This window comes from Saccopteryx leptura, chromosome 10 (genome assembly GCF_036850995.1).
Source record: "Saccopteryx leptura isolate mSacLep1 chromosome 10, mSacLep1_pri_phased_curated, whole genome shotgun sequence".
Lineage (NCBI taxonomy): Eukaryota > Metazoa > Chordata > Mammalia > Chiroptera > Emballonuridae > Saccopteryx > Saccopteryx leptura.
Genome location: NC_089512.1, coordinates 18,254,660 through 18,273,584, shown reverse-complemented (window position 1 = coordinate 18,273,584; position 18,925 = coordinate 18,254,660). Strand labels below are relative to the sequence as shown.

Genomic DNA, 18,925 nt, shown 5'->3' with positions numbered 1-18,925 from the left:
AATAAAGAAATAAATATCTCTTTCTGAGGATAAGAACAATGTAAAAAACTGTACTTAAAGGCATAAGGCTGCTAATAACATAGTGACTAATTTTTAGACTAGGACCCACGGAAGGGCAGGGGCTCAGAGAGACAACCCTAGTAATGAAAACCTCTAACTTGGGGGAGTGAACACACAATACAGTGTACAGAGATGTGCTGTTGGGCTCCTGAAACCTGTATAATTATGTTAACCAGTGTCAGCCCAATAAATTCAATTGAAAAATAAAACCTCTTTCTCCTGGGGGATAACTTCCTCATTATAGAGGGGACTGTTGCAAGGATGAGAAACCGAAGATTTTTCTGGATAGCCTTGTCAGGCTACGGAAACAGGAAAATGATGTGGTTCAACCAAGAAGGGGTGTTCCTTTGCTTTGAGTTGGGATCTCCACACACCACATTAGTAGTAAGGTTATAAAGAAAAGCAGGTCCTTACAGAAATTGCAGCTCAGCTCTGAATACTTTTAGTCACTGAATTTGGCTGAAGGTAACTCATATTTCTTGGCCAAATGTGGCAAGTGCCTACCAGAAATAAATGAAAACTTCTCTAGAGAAACAACACATCATTCTGGAGAAAAAGAAATTACAAACAATTTTGCAAATAATATCTGGCCTACAGTGAAAACAAAACAGACACACAAAAGACAAAAGGGAAAAAAAGGAATGAAAACAAGAACGGAAACAGCCAATGATAAAAAGAGAACCCCGGAGAAACTAGATATTGGAACTGTCAGACACAGACTTTAAAATAACTCTATTCATTATATTCAGGGACATAAAAGACAAGCCTGAGAAATCTGGCAGAGTGCTAGAAATTATAAAAATTTCAAAAATGTAAAGTCTACAACTAAAAATTGTAACTGAAATAAAAAAACTCAGTGAATATTTTTAATAGCAGATTAAATATTGCTGAAGAGCCTGACCAGGATAGAGCATTGGCCTGGGACACAGAGGACCCAGGTTCCAAACCCAGAGGTCACTGGCTTAAGCACAGGCTAATCTGGCTTGAGCGCAGGATCACCAACTTGAGCACAGGGGTTACTGGCTTGAGTATGGTTTCATAGACATGACCCCATGATCACTGGCTTGAGCCCAAGTTCACTGGCTTGAGCCCAAAGGTTGCTGGCTTGAGCCCAAGCTCACCAGCTTGAGCAAGGGGTCACTGGCTCGTTTGGAGCACCTCTAGCCCCCAGCCCATCAAGGCACATATGAGAAAGCAATCAATGAACAACTAAGGTGCCACAAAAGAATTGATGCTTCTTATCTCTCTTCATCCCTATCTGTCCCTCTCTCTGTCTAAAAGAAAAAAAAAAAAATGCTGAGGAGAGATTTAGTGAGCTGGAACATATATGGGAAGAAAATATCTAGGATGAAGCATAAAGAGACAAAAGGAAGAATATTTAAAATAAAAAAGAAAATTACAATACAGAGAATGTGTGAAGATCAAACATATTATAATGTTAAGTATTAGAAGGGAAAGAGAATAAAAATGGGACAGAAAAAATTTTGAAGAGATATGGCAGAGAGTTCTTCTCTATTGATAAAAGACATCAAGCCACAAATAGTAGAAGACATACAAAGCCAAGAAGGTTCAATACAAAGAAAGCCATACCTCTGCACATTATAGTAAAACTGCTGAAACTCGAAGCCCTGTCCACCTCACCTCCCAAAAAACCTAAAAGTGCTAAAGAATAAAGAAATATTATTTTCAAAAGAGAAACAACAAAACCACTACAGATGGTTGCCCATAGAGACAATGAATATCCGAAGACAAAATAACAATGTTTTGAAATTACAGGGAGAAAATGACTGCTAACATAGAATTCTAGGCTCAGTGAAAATATCCTTTGTGAAAGAAGGCAAAATAAGCACCTTTTGTGTTCAGACATAAAAAAAATGACAGAACACCAGCATACCTACATTAAAGGAAATACCAAAGGTGTCTTTCTGGCAGAAGGAAAATGACCATAAAGGTATACTAGAGATACAGGAAAGAATAAATGGTAATAGGCCCTGGCCGGTTGGCTCAGCGGTAGAGCGTCGGCCTGGCGTGCGGGGGGACCCGGGTTCGATTCCCAGCCAGGGCACATAGGAGAAGGGCCCATTTGCTTCTCCACCCCCACCCCCTCCTTCCTCTCTGTCTCTCTCTTCCCCTCCCGCAGCCAAGGCTCCATTGGAGCAAAGATGGCCCGGGCGCTGGGGATGGCTCCTTGGCCTCTGCCCCAGGCGCTAGAGTGGCTCTGGTCACGGCAGAGCGTCGCCCCCTGGTGGGCAGAGCGTCGCCCCCTGGTGGGCGTGCCGGGTGGATCCCGGTCGGGCGCATGCGGGAATCTGACTGTCTCTCCCCGTTTCCAGCTTCAGAAAAATAAAATACCAAAATAAATAAATAAATAGATAGGATTATTGACTGCATAAAACAACAATAATGAGAATGGGATTTAAAATGCTTAATTAACTAAAATTCATGTAATCAGCATATAGGTTGGGAGGACAACATGGAGTTAAGATGCTCTAAAGACTTTGTATTTTCCAGGAAAGGGTGGGCAATGGAGTAAATGTCTCTCCTCCAAATTCATATGTTAAAATCCTAACCCCCAACGAGGGGGCCAGGAACTGTTCTAAACACTAGGAACACAGAGATGGAACAAGGTGGACCTCTTGTATTCCAGGGTGAAGAGACAGGCAGTAATTAATATAACAAAAATTTTAAAAGGTAATTTCAAGAAGCGCTAAGTTTTTTTTAAAACAAGACAATTATAAGAGAGAATGGCTGGGTTGAGAAAGAAAAACTGGGGTGAGATACATCAGACTGAGCAGTCATTGAAGGCTTCTGTGAAGATGACATTTGAGAAGAGAACAGATTTGTATCAAGTGAAGGAATGGGCAGTGTGAGTTCTGGAGGAAGAATATTTCAAATAAAGGAAGGAGTTGTTGCTGAGGCTCTTAAGTCGTAAAGTGACGTGTTTGAGGACCTTCAGGAAATAAAACATGGCTGGTGTGGAATGATGGAGGGAAGAATGTCAGGAGATGAACTTAAGTAGGTAAGGACCGCATCATGGAGGACCTGTAGACCATGGGAAGAGTTTGGATCTTTTTCCTAAATGCCACAAGAAACCATGAAACACTGTACAAGGGAAGACAGATGGCATGGAGACTCATGTACAGAACAGACAATGGTGGCTGGGATCTGGAGATGGCAAGAAAAGGATTCAGGATTTATGTAAAGATGGAGTCAATAATATTTGTTAATGGATTGGATGTGAGACATGAGGAAGGGAGAGACTCAAGGATGATTCATAGTTGTTTGTCCTGAACAGCCAAGGGGATGGTGGGAACATTTACTGAGATGAGGAAGACTGGAGCGTGAGAAACTGGGATCAAAAGCCTTATCTGAGCCTGACCTGTGGTGGTGCAGTGGATAAAGCGTTGAGGTCACTGGTTCAAAACCCTGGGCTTGTCTGGTCAAGGCATATATGGGAGTTGATGCTTCCTGCTCCTCCCTCCCCCTTCTCTCTCTCTCTCTCTCTCTCTCTCTCTCTCCTCTCTAAAAATTAAAAAAAAAAAAAAAAGCCTTATCTGGGCTTTATTAAGTTTGAGATGTCTATTAGACATTCAAGGGAGATGTCAGGGTGGGTATTATGTCTCTTCACAGACTTCATGGCCTGGGTTTGAGGATACCTAAAGTTCTCTTCGACCATATTAGAAATATCCAACAAATTGACAATTGATTTAATTCATTAGAGTGTACATATACAATGCTATTCCATGAATTGACATGCAAAGATAATTTTTAATAGAAAAAGTGGATTATAAAAGTGCATATGGTTTGCTTCCATTTTTAAGAACACAATATAACATTTTTTATGTGTGTGTGGGAAGCTTGGAGGCCGATAGACCAGAAAATAAAGCAGGGGTTACCTCAGGTGCCGGGATTTAGCCTGGTTCTATTCTTTCTCATTCTTGTTATAGTTCATTTAAAATGTCTTCAATTATTATGTATTACCTGTGTAAGCAGATTCTTAAGTGAAGAATCCATAAAGGGCTTGTCCAGCTGGGCAGTCTGCTGCCTGGTTATGTGTCAGGTGAGGGATGTCAAGGTGATCCGGGTGACGGTGGACCAGGTACAAACTAGGCAAAGCGAAAAGGCCCCGCCCAAGAGTCAAGGCGTGGGGGGCGGTGGGGGCGGTCCGAAGGGCACCACCCCTTCGTGTCACGTGCTCGCCGTCTCCAATGGCAGTGCCCAAGCCCACCTTGGGGATGGGGCGGGGCGCCCAGCTGGCGTCACCAGGACAACGGGCGTTGCCGGCGCCTTGTGACTCCGGGGCGGTGGGCGCGCTGGCGGCACTTCGGCCATGGTGAGTCTGGGGGTCGCCCCGCCCTTCCCAGCACCCCGGTGTGTCACCACGAGGCCCCCTGCTGGGTTCGGGCGGGCGGGGTCGCGGAGGGGCCGGGCTGCGGCCTGCGGGGCTGGGCAGGGCTGGGCGGGCCCGGGGAGAGGGAACCCGGGGGACGCGCCGAACGCCTCGTGCCCCTGGCGACCGCGACCCAGCTGTCTCGGCTGTGGAATGTCTGGGCCACTGCTGGGACCCCTCTCCCCGTGGACCGCCGGACAAGGGGACGTTCTTTGGCTCCTGCGAGCCTGGGAAGCCACCCAGAGAGGGTGTGGTTAAAAAAAAAAAAAAAAAAAGGGCTATGTATCAATATCATAGATATTCATAGTAACACTCTATTTATTGCAGTCTGTGTGCTTCCTGTCTTGTTTCTACAGTTACATATAAAAAATATACGTGTATTTCTTTTAAACTCATTCTTTAGGCAGGTATGTTAGCATGTGCAAATATAAATTTGTAATTTTGGAGATTTCTCCCTCCTTTTTTTTAAAAAAAGAGGGAGCATTAAACTAGAGGTTTTTATCCGAGGGCAGCACCCCCAGGAATTTCATGCCTAGTACCCTGTGATGTCTTAAGTCAGTACCTTCACTTAATAAACCAGAGAGCGGGCGTGCTACCTGGCTCCCACTCGGCTCCTTTTTGAAAACCTGCTTTGAAGACTCAGCTGCGTGTTGACTTAAATAGGATTCAGGAAACTGCCAACCTAAGGTGTGTTTTCTCCAGAGGCCGGAAGAGAAGACAAGAGCTGGACTATCTGCTTGCGGACACTTTTTTGAGAGGGGGTAGGGTGAGTAATAAGGAAATGCTCGATTTTAGGAAACATTTTTTTTTTTTTTTTTTTTTTTTACATCACCAGCAATTTAGTGTAGATTAGTGGAAGTACTAATAAGCTGAGAATGCAGGGTGCTTCCCGAATGCCAGTTGGCCTTCTGGAGAGAAAACCTACCATTTGGAACCCTGGGCTGGTGCTGTCTTTTTCTTGTTAACCAAGGAGGGGGTGTTACTGTAGGAAGAGAAGGGGGATAGTCCAGCTCTCACTGGCTCTGGAAAAACAAGTGCCAGGTGTGTGGCTTGTTGATAACAAGGAGAAGAACATTCCCGGCAAATAACAGCAATGTCTTCTTTATTTTATGTGTTTCTTTTTCATCTAGAGCTGCTTTACAGTGACGAATGAATGGGGCCAACAGGAGTTTCAGAAAATGAATTTTAAAAAACTCTAGTGTTTTAAATATTGCAGTGACTTACTTTTATAGGTTATATGTGAGAAAAGCCCTTACAGTTATAGCAAGGAGGAAGGAAGAATAGTCAAGAATAAGGTGACCAATCGTCCTTCTTTAGGGAAGACACTCCTTTTGTAAGTTCCATCCTCCCTGGAAAAGTGTCCCTCCTACATGTCCTCCTTTTTGATATTGGAAGACTAATCTGTAAATGTCTGTATTCGATCAATGCAGAGTCGATCCATTGCATGTGATGTGACGTATTTGTATCTAAATGAATACTTTTTTCTTACAATTATTATTAAAAATTAATAGGCATGTAAGCATAATTACAATATAAAATATTACAAATGTTTTTATTATGCATTTATCATATTATGATATATTATTGTTGCAATGAATAAAATGTTTCTTTTATTTACGATATTGTTTTCTTCAATTTATTTTTGTCCTTTTTATTGTAAAAAAGGTGGTCACCTTAGTCAAGAATTAATTCTGAAGTCTCTGAAGTCTCCTATTCCTCCTGTTCATTTTCCTTTCTTCTCCTTCCTCCACCCCTTCCATTCTGACCCACGGTCCACCTTGATTCATTTAGGGATTCTGGAGCTTTATTTACTCTTAACAGAAAAGCATTTTACTGTAGTTGTACACTAGTGGTTGCTTTGCTAAACTTAGAAGTGCTTTGCCTTTTTTGTATATCGTTAAGCATTAAGGATTTATATCATGGAAGAGACTCAGTTGAGTGAAAAGCTGATGCCTAGGCTCGAAGGGACGTGGGGGATGAGTGGTGGCTGTAGGAGGGGGCTTGAGGAAGCCACCTGTATCATCCCCAAAACTGTATTCGAGATCTTAACATTACCCTTCATTAAATGCTTGGATTTAAACATACAACTTTAGCAGTTGATATAAATGACTTTGCATGTGGATTTTGGAACTCTGTTTAACTATTTCTCTATGAAAATTTCTTCAATTAAGCCACTTGTTTCTGTTGCCTCTATAAAAATAATGACAGCTGACATTTATTTTTGTACCGTATAGTCTATGAGCAAGACATTTTCCTAAGCACTTTATGTCTTACTTAACCATCTCAACAGCCCTCCCATTTTAGAGATGAGGAAATTGAAGCACAGAGAGGTAAAGTAACTTGCCCAGGTCACCCAGCTGATAAACTGAACCAGATTTCAAAACGGGTCAGTTTGCCGCAGAACCTGCTTATGTAAACACTGGATTATACTGTAATGTATAGCGTATCTTATATGTTTCCCAATATATAAATGTTTGCCATATATATGTTAGGAGATCAGTTTTCTTTCTTCTTTGGATTTTAAAGTCTTGAGCACTGAGAAATACTTGTGTTTTGGTGTTTCTGGCAGTAGACTAGATACTACAGAACAGAGGAGGCATGCCTCGCCTCGCCTCCCCCTCCCTGGTCCTCCCCTCTTTCACAAAGATGGAATGAAAAGGAATAGATGTAGACAGGTTATTAGATTAGGGTTCATACTCGGGGCTGTAACAGCATTGTAAATTTCTCCTGTCATTTCACTTTGTGTTTAGGAATTGACACTTAACTCTTTGAGAATCATAAAGACCAGTGCTTTACCTAAAGCCATTTAGACTCGGGGGATGAAACTTTTAAGAAATAAAATTTTCTGTGGATTTTTTCCTAATAGTAATTACATTTATTTTAGTTGTGTGTTCTAAAATTGTTGCAAAAAGACATCAAATAATTGTTTATACTTTAACTCATATGGATCAAAATATACATTAGGATACTTATTGCCATCAAGTTTTTGTTATTAACACTTCAGCTTGTCAGGCAGATTTCTTCTTTGGAAACATAAAATAACATTGTATCGTACAGTTTCCCCATTTTCCTTCCTTCTCTTGGACTTTCCCGTTTTGACACTTCTCTTTGTATACTGGTGTTGGGAAGCACGAGGTGGGGGGGAACTTTACAATAAAGTATATCCAAGGTCTACAGAGTTTTGTTCTGTTGCCATCACATGATATAATCAAGAGAGCTTATATAATGAGACCTATGTTAATAGATTGTGAAAAGAAGAGGTTTCTCTATTAATTTTTTTTTTTTTTTACCCTTGACAATGTTGGTCTCCCTTTTGTCTGTACTGTGGCCGGAACATAATTTTTAGTATTTAATTGTAACAGTAATTCTCTTTCATAGAGCCTTTCACTGTGCCTAGTTTTAGGCTGATCACTTCACATCTCATTTAACCCTTCCAACATCCCTAGGAGATAGGCATTATACCTATTTAACACCCTCAGATTGATTAGGCAACGTGCCCAAGGTCACGTGGTTGGCGAGTGGTTGAGGCAGGATTTGAACTCAGCCCGTCTGTCTTCAAAGTCTGGCTTCTTGGCCCTGGCCGGTTGGCTCAGCGGTAGAGCGTCGGCCTAGCGTGCGGAGGACTCGGGTTCGATTCCCGGCCAGGGCACATAGGAGAAGCGCCCATTTGCTTCTCCACCCCTCCGCCGCGCTTTCCTCTCTGTCTCTCTCTTCCCCTCCCGCAGCCAAGGCTCCATTGGAGCAAAGATGGCCCGGGCGCTGGGGATGGCTCTGTGGCCTCTGCCCCAGGCGCTAGAGTGGCTCTGGTAGCAACATGGCGACGCCCAGGATGGGCAGAGCATCGCCCCCTGGTGGGCAGAGCGTCACCCCATGGTGGGCGTGCTGGGTGGATCCCGGTCGGGCGCATGCGGGAGTCTGTCTGACTGTCTCTCCCTGTTTCCAGCTTCAGAAAAACGTAAAAAAAAAAAAAAAAAAAAAAAAAAGTCTGGCTTCTTAACCATTACACCATGGCTTCTTTCCAAACTGAAGATTGTGCCCATGCCTGGTATGAATGTATTACACCGAGATTAAGAGTCTCAGTGTCTTATCCATGGAGCCACCAAGCTCTTTTTTATTTTATGACAAACTTCCTAGTTGTCTAATGACATCCCGCAGGATTTACTTGGCTCCCCTTCTCCCTCCTGTGTCCCCCCACCCCCCCCTCACCCCCAGATATAGCTTTGGGTTGGACTACACTTTGACCTTTGCCTTCCGCACCTCACTTTTGTCTCACGTCTGCCTTGTAGTGTCTACCTCAGCCACGGGCACCTCCAGAACTGGGGTGTCTCTGAAAGAGATGGGACTGGAGCACAGGTGTCTAAGGAAGCAGAACAGGGAAGTCACTGGGAAAGTTTTTGTGGAGTCACAATCATACACTATGTGGCCTTTTGTTTGTGTCTTCTTTCATGTGGCATAATATTGTTAAGGCTCATTGCTGTTGTAATATATGTTGGTACTTTGTTCCTTTTGATTGGTGAATGATTTTCCATTGTATGGATACACCACATTTTGTTGATCTGTTCATCAGCAGATAGCCATTTGGATTATTTCCACTTTTGGGCTATTATGAATAATTCTGCTATGAACGTTCGTGTACAAGTTTTTTTAAGAACACATTTTTATTTCTTCTAGATAGCTACCCATGGTTGGAATGTCTGGTTCACATAGGAACTCTATGTTTAACCTTTGAAGAACTGCGAACTGTTTTCCAAAGTGGATACACCATTTTACATTCTCACCAGCAGTATATGAGGGTTCAAAATTTTCCACGTTCTCATCATTATGTGTTGTTATCTGGCTGATTTGAGCCATCCTTCTGGCTGTGAAGTATCTCATTTGTGTTTTTGATTTGCACTTTCCTGAAGACTAATAATGTTGAACTTTTTTTTTTACTGTGCTTATTGGTGATTTGCATATCTTTGCAGAAATGTCTGTTTAGATCCCATGCTCATTTTTAACTGGTTTATTTATCTGTTTATTGTTGAATTATGAACATTCTTTATATATACAGTATTCTAGATACAGTCCTTTTATCAGATATGTGATTTGCAGATATTTTCTCCTATTGTGTGGATTTTCTTTTCACTTTCTTGATGATGCCCTTTAAACCACAAAGGTTTTTAATTTTGACTAAGTCCGATTTACCTGTTTCTTTCTCTGGTTGCTTGTGCTTCAGGTGTCATATCTAAGAAACCATTACATAATTCAAGGTCACCAGCATTTATACTGTTTTCTTTTAAGGGTTATAGTTTTAACTCATATTTATTTAGGTCTTTGATTAATTTGGGGTTCATTTTTTATATGATGTGAGGTAGGGATCAACTTTGTTGTTTTGCATGTAGACAGCCAGTTGTCCTGGCACCATGTGCTGAAAGGACTGTTCTTTCTCCATTGAATTATCTTGGCACACTGGCCAAAGCTCAGTTGCCCTCAAAGAGTTTATTTCTGTACTCTCAGTTCTATTTCATTGAGCTGTGTGTCTGTCCTTTTGCCAGTACCACAGTGTTTCAATTCCTGTAGTTCTGTGGTAAGTTTTAAAGTCAGGAAGTGTGAATCCCACCACTTTTTTTTTTTCAAGATTACAGTTGTGCATTGCTTAATGAAAGGGATACATTAAGAGATATACATCATTAGACAATTTCATCATTGTGTGAGCATCAAAGAATGCACTTACACAAAGCTAGATGGTGCAGCTTATACCTAGACTATATGGTATATAGCCCAATTACTCCTAGGCTATAAGCCTGTGTACAGCATATTACTGTACTGAAAATACTGTAGGCAGCTGTAACACATGGTAAGTATTTGTGTGTTTAAACACATTTAAACATTGAAAAAGATACAGTAAAAACACAGTATAAGAGAAAAAAAATGGTATATCCGTATAAGGCACTTAATGTGAAGGGAGCTCGCGGAACTGGAAGTGGCTCTGGGTGAGTCAGTGAATCGGAATGGTGAATAAATGTGAAGGCCTACGTCATTACTGTAACACTACTGTAGATTTTATAAAGATTGTACACTAACATCACCACAAACGCATGAGTAATGCGTCACGCTACGATGTTGCAATGGCTATGATATCGCTAGGGTGACAGGAATATTTCAGCTCCATTACAATCTTATGAGATCACCGTTGTTGATGTGGTCGGTCCTTCACTGACTGAAACATTGTTATGCAGCACATGATTTTATTTTGGCTGTTGTAAGTCCCTTGCATTTCCATATGAATTTCAAAGGTTCAATTTTTTAAATTTTTCAATAAAAAGGTATTTGGCATTTTGATAGAGATTTTATTCAATCTATGGGTCAGTTTGAGAAATGTTGTTAACACTATTAAATCTTCAAATTCATGAAGATAGGATGTGAGTATATTTGTCTTTTTAACTTTCATTAATGTTTCATATAAGTTTTTGATATATAAGTCTTGCACTTCTTTAGTTAAATTTATTCGTAAGTATTTTTTTTTTTGTATTTTTCTGAAGTTGGAAACGGGGAGGCAGTCAAATAGACTCCCGCATGCGCCCAACCGGGATCCACCGGGCATGCCCACCAGGGGGCGATGCTCTCTTGCAACCAGAGCCATTCTAGCACCTGAGGCAGAGGCCATAGAGCCATCCTCAGCGCCCAGGCCAACTTTGCTCCAATGGAGCCTTGGCTGCGGGAGGGGAAGAGAGAGACAGAGAGGAAGGAGAGGGGGAGGGGTGGAGAAACAGATGGGCACTTCTCCTGTGTGCCCTGGTCAGGAATCAAACCCAGGACTCCTGCATGCCAGGCTGATGCTCTACCACTGAGCCAACCGACCAGGGCCTATTCTTAAGTATTTTATTCTTTTTAATGCTGTTGTAAATAAGATTTCTTTCTTTTTTTTTTTTTTTTTTTGGTATTTTTCTGAAGCTGGAAACGGGGAGAGACAGTCAGACAGACTCCCACATGCGCCCGACCAGGATCCACCCGGCACGCCCACCAGGGGCCACACTCTGCCCACCAGGGGGCGATGCTCTGCCCCTCCGGGGCGTCGCTCTGCCGCGACCAGAGCCACTCTAGCACCTGGGGCAGAGGCCAAGGAGCCATCCCCAGCGTCCGGGCCATCTTTGCTCCAATGGAGCCTTGGCTGCGGGAGGGGAAGAGAGAGACAGAGAGGAAGGAGGGGGTGGGGGTGGAGAAGCAAATGGGTGCTTCTCCTATGTGCCCTGGCCGGGAATCGAACCCGGGTCCCCTGCACGCCAGGCCGACGCTCTACCGCTGAGCCAACCGGCCAGGGCAAGATTTCTTTCTTAATGTTAGTTTGAGGTTCATTGCTAATGTATGGAAATATAATTTATTTTATCTAAGTATATCATATATTTGTATATTGTATTCTGCAACCCTGATGAACTCCTTGATTAGTTCTAATAGTTTTAATTTTTTTTTCTATATACAAGATTGTCATCTGTGACTAGAGGTTGTCTTACATCTTTCTTTCCGATCAACATGCCTTTTATTTATGTTCTTGCCTAATAACCTTGGCTATAATCTCCGATACAATATAGTATAGAAATGGCTGTGTGTTGCCATTTTAATAAAATGGTGATAGAGTATCAACTGTTCTTATATCTTTCAATATTGAAGTGTGGTGGCTTCATCAAATTAGTATCCTGTCTGTAGCACAGTGATTGGGTGTTCTGATCTAAAGGACAGGTAACATTTTTTTAATTGATTGAGGAACACTAACAATTTCCTTTTCTCTTCCTCTTTTAGGTTTTCGCAAATAATGATGAAGGCCTTATTAACAAAAAGTTACCCAAAGAACTTCTTTTAAGGTAAGTGTAGATAAGCTTTAGATAAAGAATTCAGATTTGATTCCATCATCAAATTCCAAGAGAGTCTTCTTTCTCACTATGAGTCCATAGCACAGAAAAACAGACAGAATTAGCCTAACCGACTTTTTGTTTTTGTTTTATAGAATGCTGTTCAGCTTGTTGTTAAATTTTACTTGGTCTAATCCAGAATGTACTAAGTATGTGCATAGCATTGGTCTGGATTCTTTTTGTAATGTGGTAAGTATTGTAATAATCTTCAGTTGGTGCCGTTGTTTTGGTACCAGTAGATAATCTCAATGTAGTTAATAACACGAGGAGAGATTAGTGTTAAGGTTATGAGCTTCTGAAGTCATAGACACTTAGTTTTCTTGATAAAATTGGTTTTAAAGTAAGTTCATTTATGTTCTTACTGAGCATTTAAAATGTTCTCAACCCAGAATTGATACGTTCTTATCCATTTTATGATGTGACAGTGAGTACTATATAAAATAGGCTTTTTGTCCTTTGGCATCACTGAATGTATAGTAATGGTGTTTTCCTTGTCACTTTACCAAATCTCTCAACCAACATCTGTTGACCCTGAGGCACTGCAATTTCCTTACTACTCTGCAGTCATAAAATCCATCGCATTTTAGTTTTGGATGCTACATTTTAATTGTTTACAAATATTTAATACATATATACATAGTAAGCTTTGCGTGGCATGTCCCTATTTCTTCTTATATTACTGATGTTCCACCAAACAAAAACAGGTTTTGTGAACAAAGAAGTATGGGGGAACACTAGGCTAACAAAACCCGTTTCTTTACAGCCTGACTTCTCAGAGCCTCAGTAAGCTCATAGCAGAGTGCTGCTCCCAGATGGAGAATTGCGACATTTTAAACTTACCGTGGACAACCCTTTCAGTATTCTGTGGAAAAAATTGGGGGGCAATGTTGACATACAGTAAGAGATTAGCCAGATGACTCTGTTCCCGGGCTGTGCTAAATCTCATGTTAAGTTTTGGGGAATGAGTGTGAATTTTGTTACATATTGGAGTTCACCGCAGCGCCGTCTGGAAATGCCACAGATTGCTAGCCTTTGCTGTCCTCAGTATGTTAGACTGTTTTTCCTGAGTCAGAAGCAGGGTGAGGACTTAGCTTCTTTGTGGTGGTGATCACATTTCAGGGGCTGCAGAGGGTGTTTTCCTTAGTCATCAGGTGTTTGTCCATGTTGTCATGAGCTCATTCAACTCAGTTAATAAAAAAGAAAATCAGCTCATGACAGGATCATGTGGAAAATGCATCGATTGTATTATATTTCAACAAAACAAACATCTGTTTGGATAAGACAATGTTTTTGGCATTTGGACTGTTTTAAAGTTAGGCAAGTAGTAACTAGAAAGGAACGATATGTTTATCAGATAAGCCCATAGGCCTTGCTTAAGCACAGTAAGTCATTAGAACCGATATGGCTGGGTTCAGGTGGGCAGGCTGTTAGTATACAGCTGTGGGGGCTGCCATCCTCAACAGTCTACAGAACGGATGGTGTCCCCTAGAATAGTGCGATTTTTCATTCTTGGTCTGAACAAATTTTAGCACAGATATCAAGCACTAATATGCGTATGCCACTTTTACTCTGGGGAATCATCACCAGCTCCACGCAGAGCCGTATTAGTCATTCAGCACTGGGGTGTGATTGAAGTCCACCGGGCTCGTGAACGCTGCTGCTGTCTCTGACTCAGGGCGGCTAACTTCATAGTTTTCCCCTTCCGGGTTTAGCTTTTACACTACTCAGCCATGGAACAGTCTCTATTATCCACAAAACGGAGGGGGCATTATATTACTTCCTCTGCTAGTGTGACTTCTAAACTGCTGTTTTAGAAATTTTAGTTCTTCTAAACATCCCTGATGGAGCCAGCTGTTTAGAATCCTGGAATTAGAGTTTTTTGAATCATGCCACAAGGCTCAGACACAGATCAATTTTACAAAAAGAATTGCCATGTGAGAGCACATGTGCAGAATATATCTATTCATAGGTTTGTGTTCCCACTTCTGTCCTTATTTTGGAGTCTGTAAGGGGAATTTAAGATTTTTTTTGTTTGTTTGTTTTTTGAGAGAGAGGGAGAGGGAGGACAGGCAGGGACAGACAGACAGGAAGGGAGAGAGATGAGAAGTAGCAACTCATAGTTGCGGCACCTTAGTTGTTCACTGATTGTTTTCTCATATGTGCCTTGAAGGTGTGGGGCGGGGCTCCCGTCGAGCCAGCAACCTTGGGGTCATATCTATGATCTCGCACTCAAGCTGGCGACATCCAGGTTTTGAACCTGGTTCCTTAGTGTCCCAGGCCAACACTCTCCACTGCACCACCACCTGGTCAGGCAGGAATTTAAGTTTTAAATTACTGCCAGTACAGGTCTCTCGCTCATGAGTCTCAAAATGAACTCTAGCCAATCATGCTATTTTAATTTCCGTTGGCTTTTATAACATGCCTGCCAGTTCACTCTCAGACTTGCCATTCTCAGTGATAGTAGCTCTCCCTCGCCTAACTAACCTTTCTAAGCAAACCTTTGAAGGGTTATGAGCCCGACTACCAGAGCAGCCATGTTCATCATCAGTGGATCCCACAGTAAAGTAAGTGTCACAGTGTCCACTTCCTGCAGCCTCAGTGTGGGTTCTTTTTGCTCAAACGCTGTCTTCATTCTCTCAGCCTGTCCTGGGCGTACAGTGTTATTTCACATTGTACACTTCTTTGTGACAGTGCAGACCGCTGTTCCTCTTCCTGTGAATTCTTGTTCACCTCCAGTCTTACTTCATCAGTGGATGTGACTCTGACCTGATGGTAATCTTTCCTGCCTGTAGCTGAGGCCCTCGGCTCTCCGGCCGTTTTGACTGCCTCTTCCCACCCTCTTAGATTCGCCACTGGCTTCCATTCCTGACCACAGCAGGCGGGGCCTCAGCTTTCCCTTTGGAACCATTAACAAGCGTGGCCTGGGGTCACCTGCTTCTTTGCATCCAATTCTGTCACTTTGAATCACTCAGAAAAACCTGTGAGTTGGTGTTTTCAGCTGATCATCTTATTGCTAGTTTTAAGACAGCCCAGTATTATTCATTCACAGATTTCATCTACCACCCATTTTTAGCTTGTTACTTAACATGTTTTTACAATTTTGCTTTTTCTACCCAGCTTTCACTCATAAATTAAAGGCGTTCAAGTTCTCCTTCTCTGCTCTTCACTCACACGGTTCAACAATACAGTTTGTAATTTTACTGTCCTTGGGAGTCAGTTATATAATGCTTATAACAATGGGGGTATTTCATTTTTGTAACCTACATATCTGTTAGTGAGTTGTGTTGTCATTACATATGTTTTTCCTCATTATTGTACTACTCTTGGAGCCAGACGGGGCTGAGATTCCAGCTCTCCCCATTTACCAGTTGTGACCACAAAGTGACTTAACTCTCTGGGCCATAATTTCCCATTTCTATAAAATAGCAATAGTCATATTTCTTACCTTATGGGATTGTTGCTAGCTCTTAGAGTTCCTGGCATTTAATAAATGTTAACTAAATGTTAGCTTATTGTTTTTAATTAATATCAGTTTTGGATGCCTGAATACTTAATCAGTGCTGTTCAACCATGCACTCAGTTTTAATGCAGACAGCCGAGAAAAGCAAGCTGTCCTGATACGGCCCTTCCCATATGCTGCTGCTGCTCACCATATGTCAGTAGAGAACCTGCTTAGGAAGTGAGGGAATGGAGCCCAGTGCTTCATCAGCCTGGACTAACTCAATCTGGTGCACAGTGGCCAGTGCATAGTACCATCGGATATGAAACCAACCACTGCTAGGGCTTAAGCAGATCAGTGGTGGTATTACAACAACTGATAGTTATTTTGCATTATAAAAAAGGCATTCTCTTGGAAGAAATCATTCCTCTTTTGGGAAAAGGTGTCTTTTAAAAAAATTTTTTCCATTGATGTGAGAGAGAGTGAGAGAGTGAAGCTTCCACTCGTTCCATTTATTGTGCACTCAGTGATTGCTCCTCGTACGTGCCTGGACTGGGGATCAAACCCGTGACCTCGGTGTGCCAGGACACTATCCACTGAGCCACCTGGCCAGGAGAGAAAAGGAGTCTTATGTGAGTCAGATACTGGTTCCAGACTCACATTATAAATTTTAATATTAATTTGACCTTAAGTTTTTACTTCTATTATGCTTGCTTTCAGATGTTAATGATGAAGTAAAAGCACATGCAGATTGCTTCACAACAGATAGAGAGTGCTACATGCAGTAAATATGTACAGGGGGTCCTCGGGTTATGACACAGCTCCGTCCTACGACAGTGACGTAACCTGAATTTTGGTATAAGTTGAAACACACCCTAGCCTAAGTCACTTACCTATCCTAAACAGTTGTAAAATCATAATCTAGAACATAAAAACACAACTAAGCCACAGAAAAAGGAAAAGAACATAAATCTACTGTACTGTAGTAACAGAAAAAAAATAACAAAAAATCAGTGTAAAAAAAAATCCTTACCTTTATCCCTGTGGCTGGCTTGTACACTGGAAGGGGCATTGCAAGGTGGGAGAGAGTGACTTATTGGGAGGAGGAAGCTGGAGAGTCAGGAGAACCTGCAGAAGGTGCTGGAGACACTGGGTCAGGTGAATCAGGATTGCCTAAGGAGCATGCAGGAGACGCTGGAGGTGATTCCACCTGTACTACAGGTGTTTCATCTCGAGAAGCAGCTGGTGTAGAGGGTACAGGGTCTGTTGCAGGCCTCTCTACCTTCTTAAAGAATTGTTCCAGGCTAGTCCGGAAGGTTGATGACTTCTTCTCATCCAAAATCTGCCTATAGCATGGCAAGGCATCCATAACAGCTCTGTAGACCTGACTGAGTCTGTCATCTCTGGGGTCCTCAGCCTGAAATTTTGCCAACCAACCCTCTACCATAGAAAATTCTTCTGCCAGACCCTGGCCCATTGGCTCAGTGGTAGAGCGTCAGCCCAGTGTGTGGATGTCCTGGGTTCAATTCCTGGCCAGGGCACACAGAAGAAGCGACCATCTGCTTCTCCGCCCTTCCCCTCTCCCTTCTCTCTACGTCTCTCTTTCTCTCCCGCAGCCAAGGCTCCAATGGAGCAAAGTTGGCCCGGGCGCTGAGGATGGCTCCAGGGTCTCTGCCTCAGGTACTAAAATAGCTCCGGTTGCAACAGACTGAGGGCCCCAGATGTGCAGAGCATCACCCCATAGTGGGCTTGCTGGGCGGATCCTGGTTGGGCACATGCAGGAGTCTGTCTCTCTGCCTCCCTGCTTCTCACTTAAGGAAAAAAATAAAATAAAAAAGAAAAACCTTCTGCCAAACCGTTGCTAGATCTCTTGGGTTCTGGGGTTTCTGTCTCTTCCTCTTCAATCAGCAGCTTCTCCAGCTGAACAAGGTCCTCAGCAGAGGACCAGGTAGTCCATAAGCCAAAACACTCACGTCTCAATTTTTTAAAGCTCTTATGGGAGTGAACATTGTAAACTCAAAACATATGTTTAGACTATCATAACCTGAGGACCCCCTGTATATATATTTTTAATTTTATTGAATTTATTGAGAATAAATATTTTAAAGCATTTTGGGAAGACAAAGCTCTTATTAATAACAATAATGAAAGAAACCTCTTATTAGAGACATTTTTAAAAAACTTAAATCACCATTCTTTCCCTTTTAAAATTTATGTGGACGCACGACAGAATTAAGCACGAAGTTTCTCATCTCAGCAGTTCAAGTAGATGTACACGTTTGAGTTCTTTGGAGATACCTTTAAAAGACGACTCGTGGAATTAAAAGGTTTTTATTTCTATTAAAAAACACCACTAAACCAATACTCTAAAACCTCAAATTTAACATTTGCTTAACGAACATAGTTTTCCCTTGTTAATAATGTGCCTTGGTGTATGAACACAGGCTTAGTGGTCTTTAGGAAAAGTTTTGTTTTTGTGTGTGTGTGTTCCTACTTCAAAGATTATTCATTTGCACAAAAGCACTGAGCCTGTATTTTCATCTTTGAGGGTATCACTCTATTAGGTAGTTCTTTGAAGAATGTGAAGGAGCCCTGGCCGGCTGGCTCAGTGGTAGAGCGTCGGCCTGGCGTGCAGAAGTCCCGGGTTCGATTCCCGGCCAGGGCACACAGGAGAGGTGCCCATCTGCTTCTCCACCCCTCCCCCTCTCCTTCCTCTCTGTCTCTCTCTTCCCCTCCCGCAGCCAAGGCTCCACTGGAGCAGAGATGGCCCGGGCGCTGGGGATGGCTCCTTGGCCTCTGCCCCAGGTGCTAGAGTGGCTCTGGTTGCAACAGAGCAACGCCCCGGAGGGGCAGAGCATCACCCCCTGGTGGGCAGAGCGTTGCCCCCTGGTGGGCGTGCCAGGTGGATCCTGGTCGGGCGCATGCGGGAGTCTGACTGTCTCTCCCCGTTTCCAGCTTCAGAAAAATACAAAAAAAAAAAAAAAAAAAAAGTGAAGGACCTGGCATCACTTATCCTAGCTGATCTAAGCATATGGAGGAAGTGTACAAGTACAGAAATGCCCCCGGTTGTCACATTCTGGGGCTTATTGCCACTCTTAACCTTCAGCGATTTCTAGCAGAACAGCTGGTGTTCATGGGTGATGTTCCCCG

General features: G+C 42.5%; 1 protein-coding gene across 2 annotated transcripts in view; it reads left to right on the top strand.

Annotated features, from left to right (window-relative positions):
• Nucleotides 1-4,293: 4,293 nt before the first annotated feature.
• Nucleotides 4,294-18,925, top strand: part of FBXL2 (F-box and leucine rich repeat protein 2) — a 42,571-nt gene continuing 27,939 nt past the window's right edge. The window contains exons 1-3 of one of the 2 annotated variants that reach the window (XM_066351760.1): nucleotides 4,294-4,393; nucleotides 12,227-12,288; nucleotides 12,432-12,525. In XM_066351760.1, coding sequence (XP_066207857.1) covers nucleotides 4,391-4,393; nucleotides 12,227-12,288; nucleotides 12,432-12,525 — 159 coding nt within the window. In that variant the 5' untranslated portion in view covers nucleotides 4,294-4,390. The remainder of the gene's footprint in view (nucleotides 4,394-12,226; nucleotides 12,289-12,431; nucleotides 12,526-18,925) is intronic. The other variant, XM_066351758.1, reaches the window with a different exon arrangement.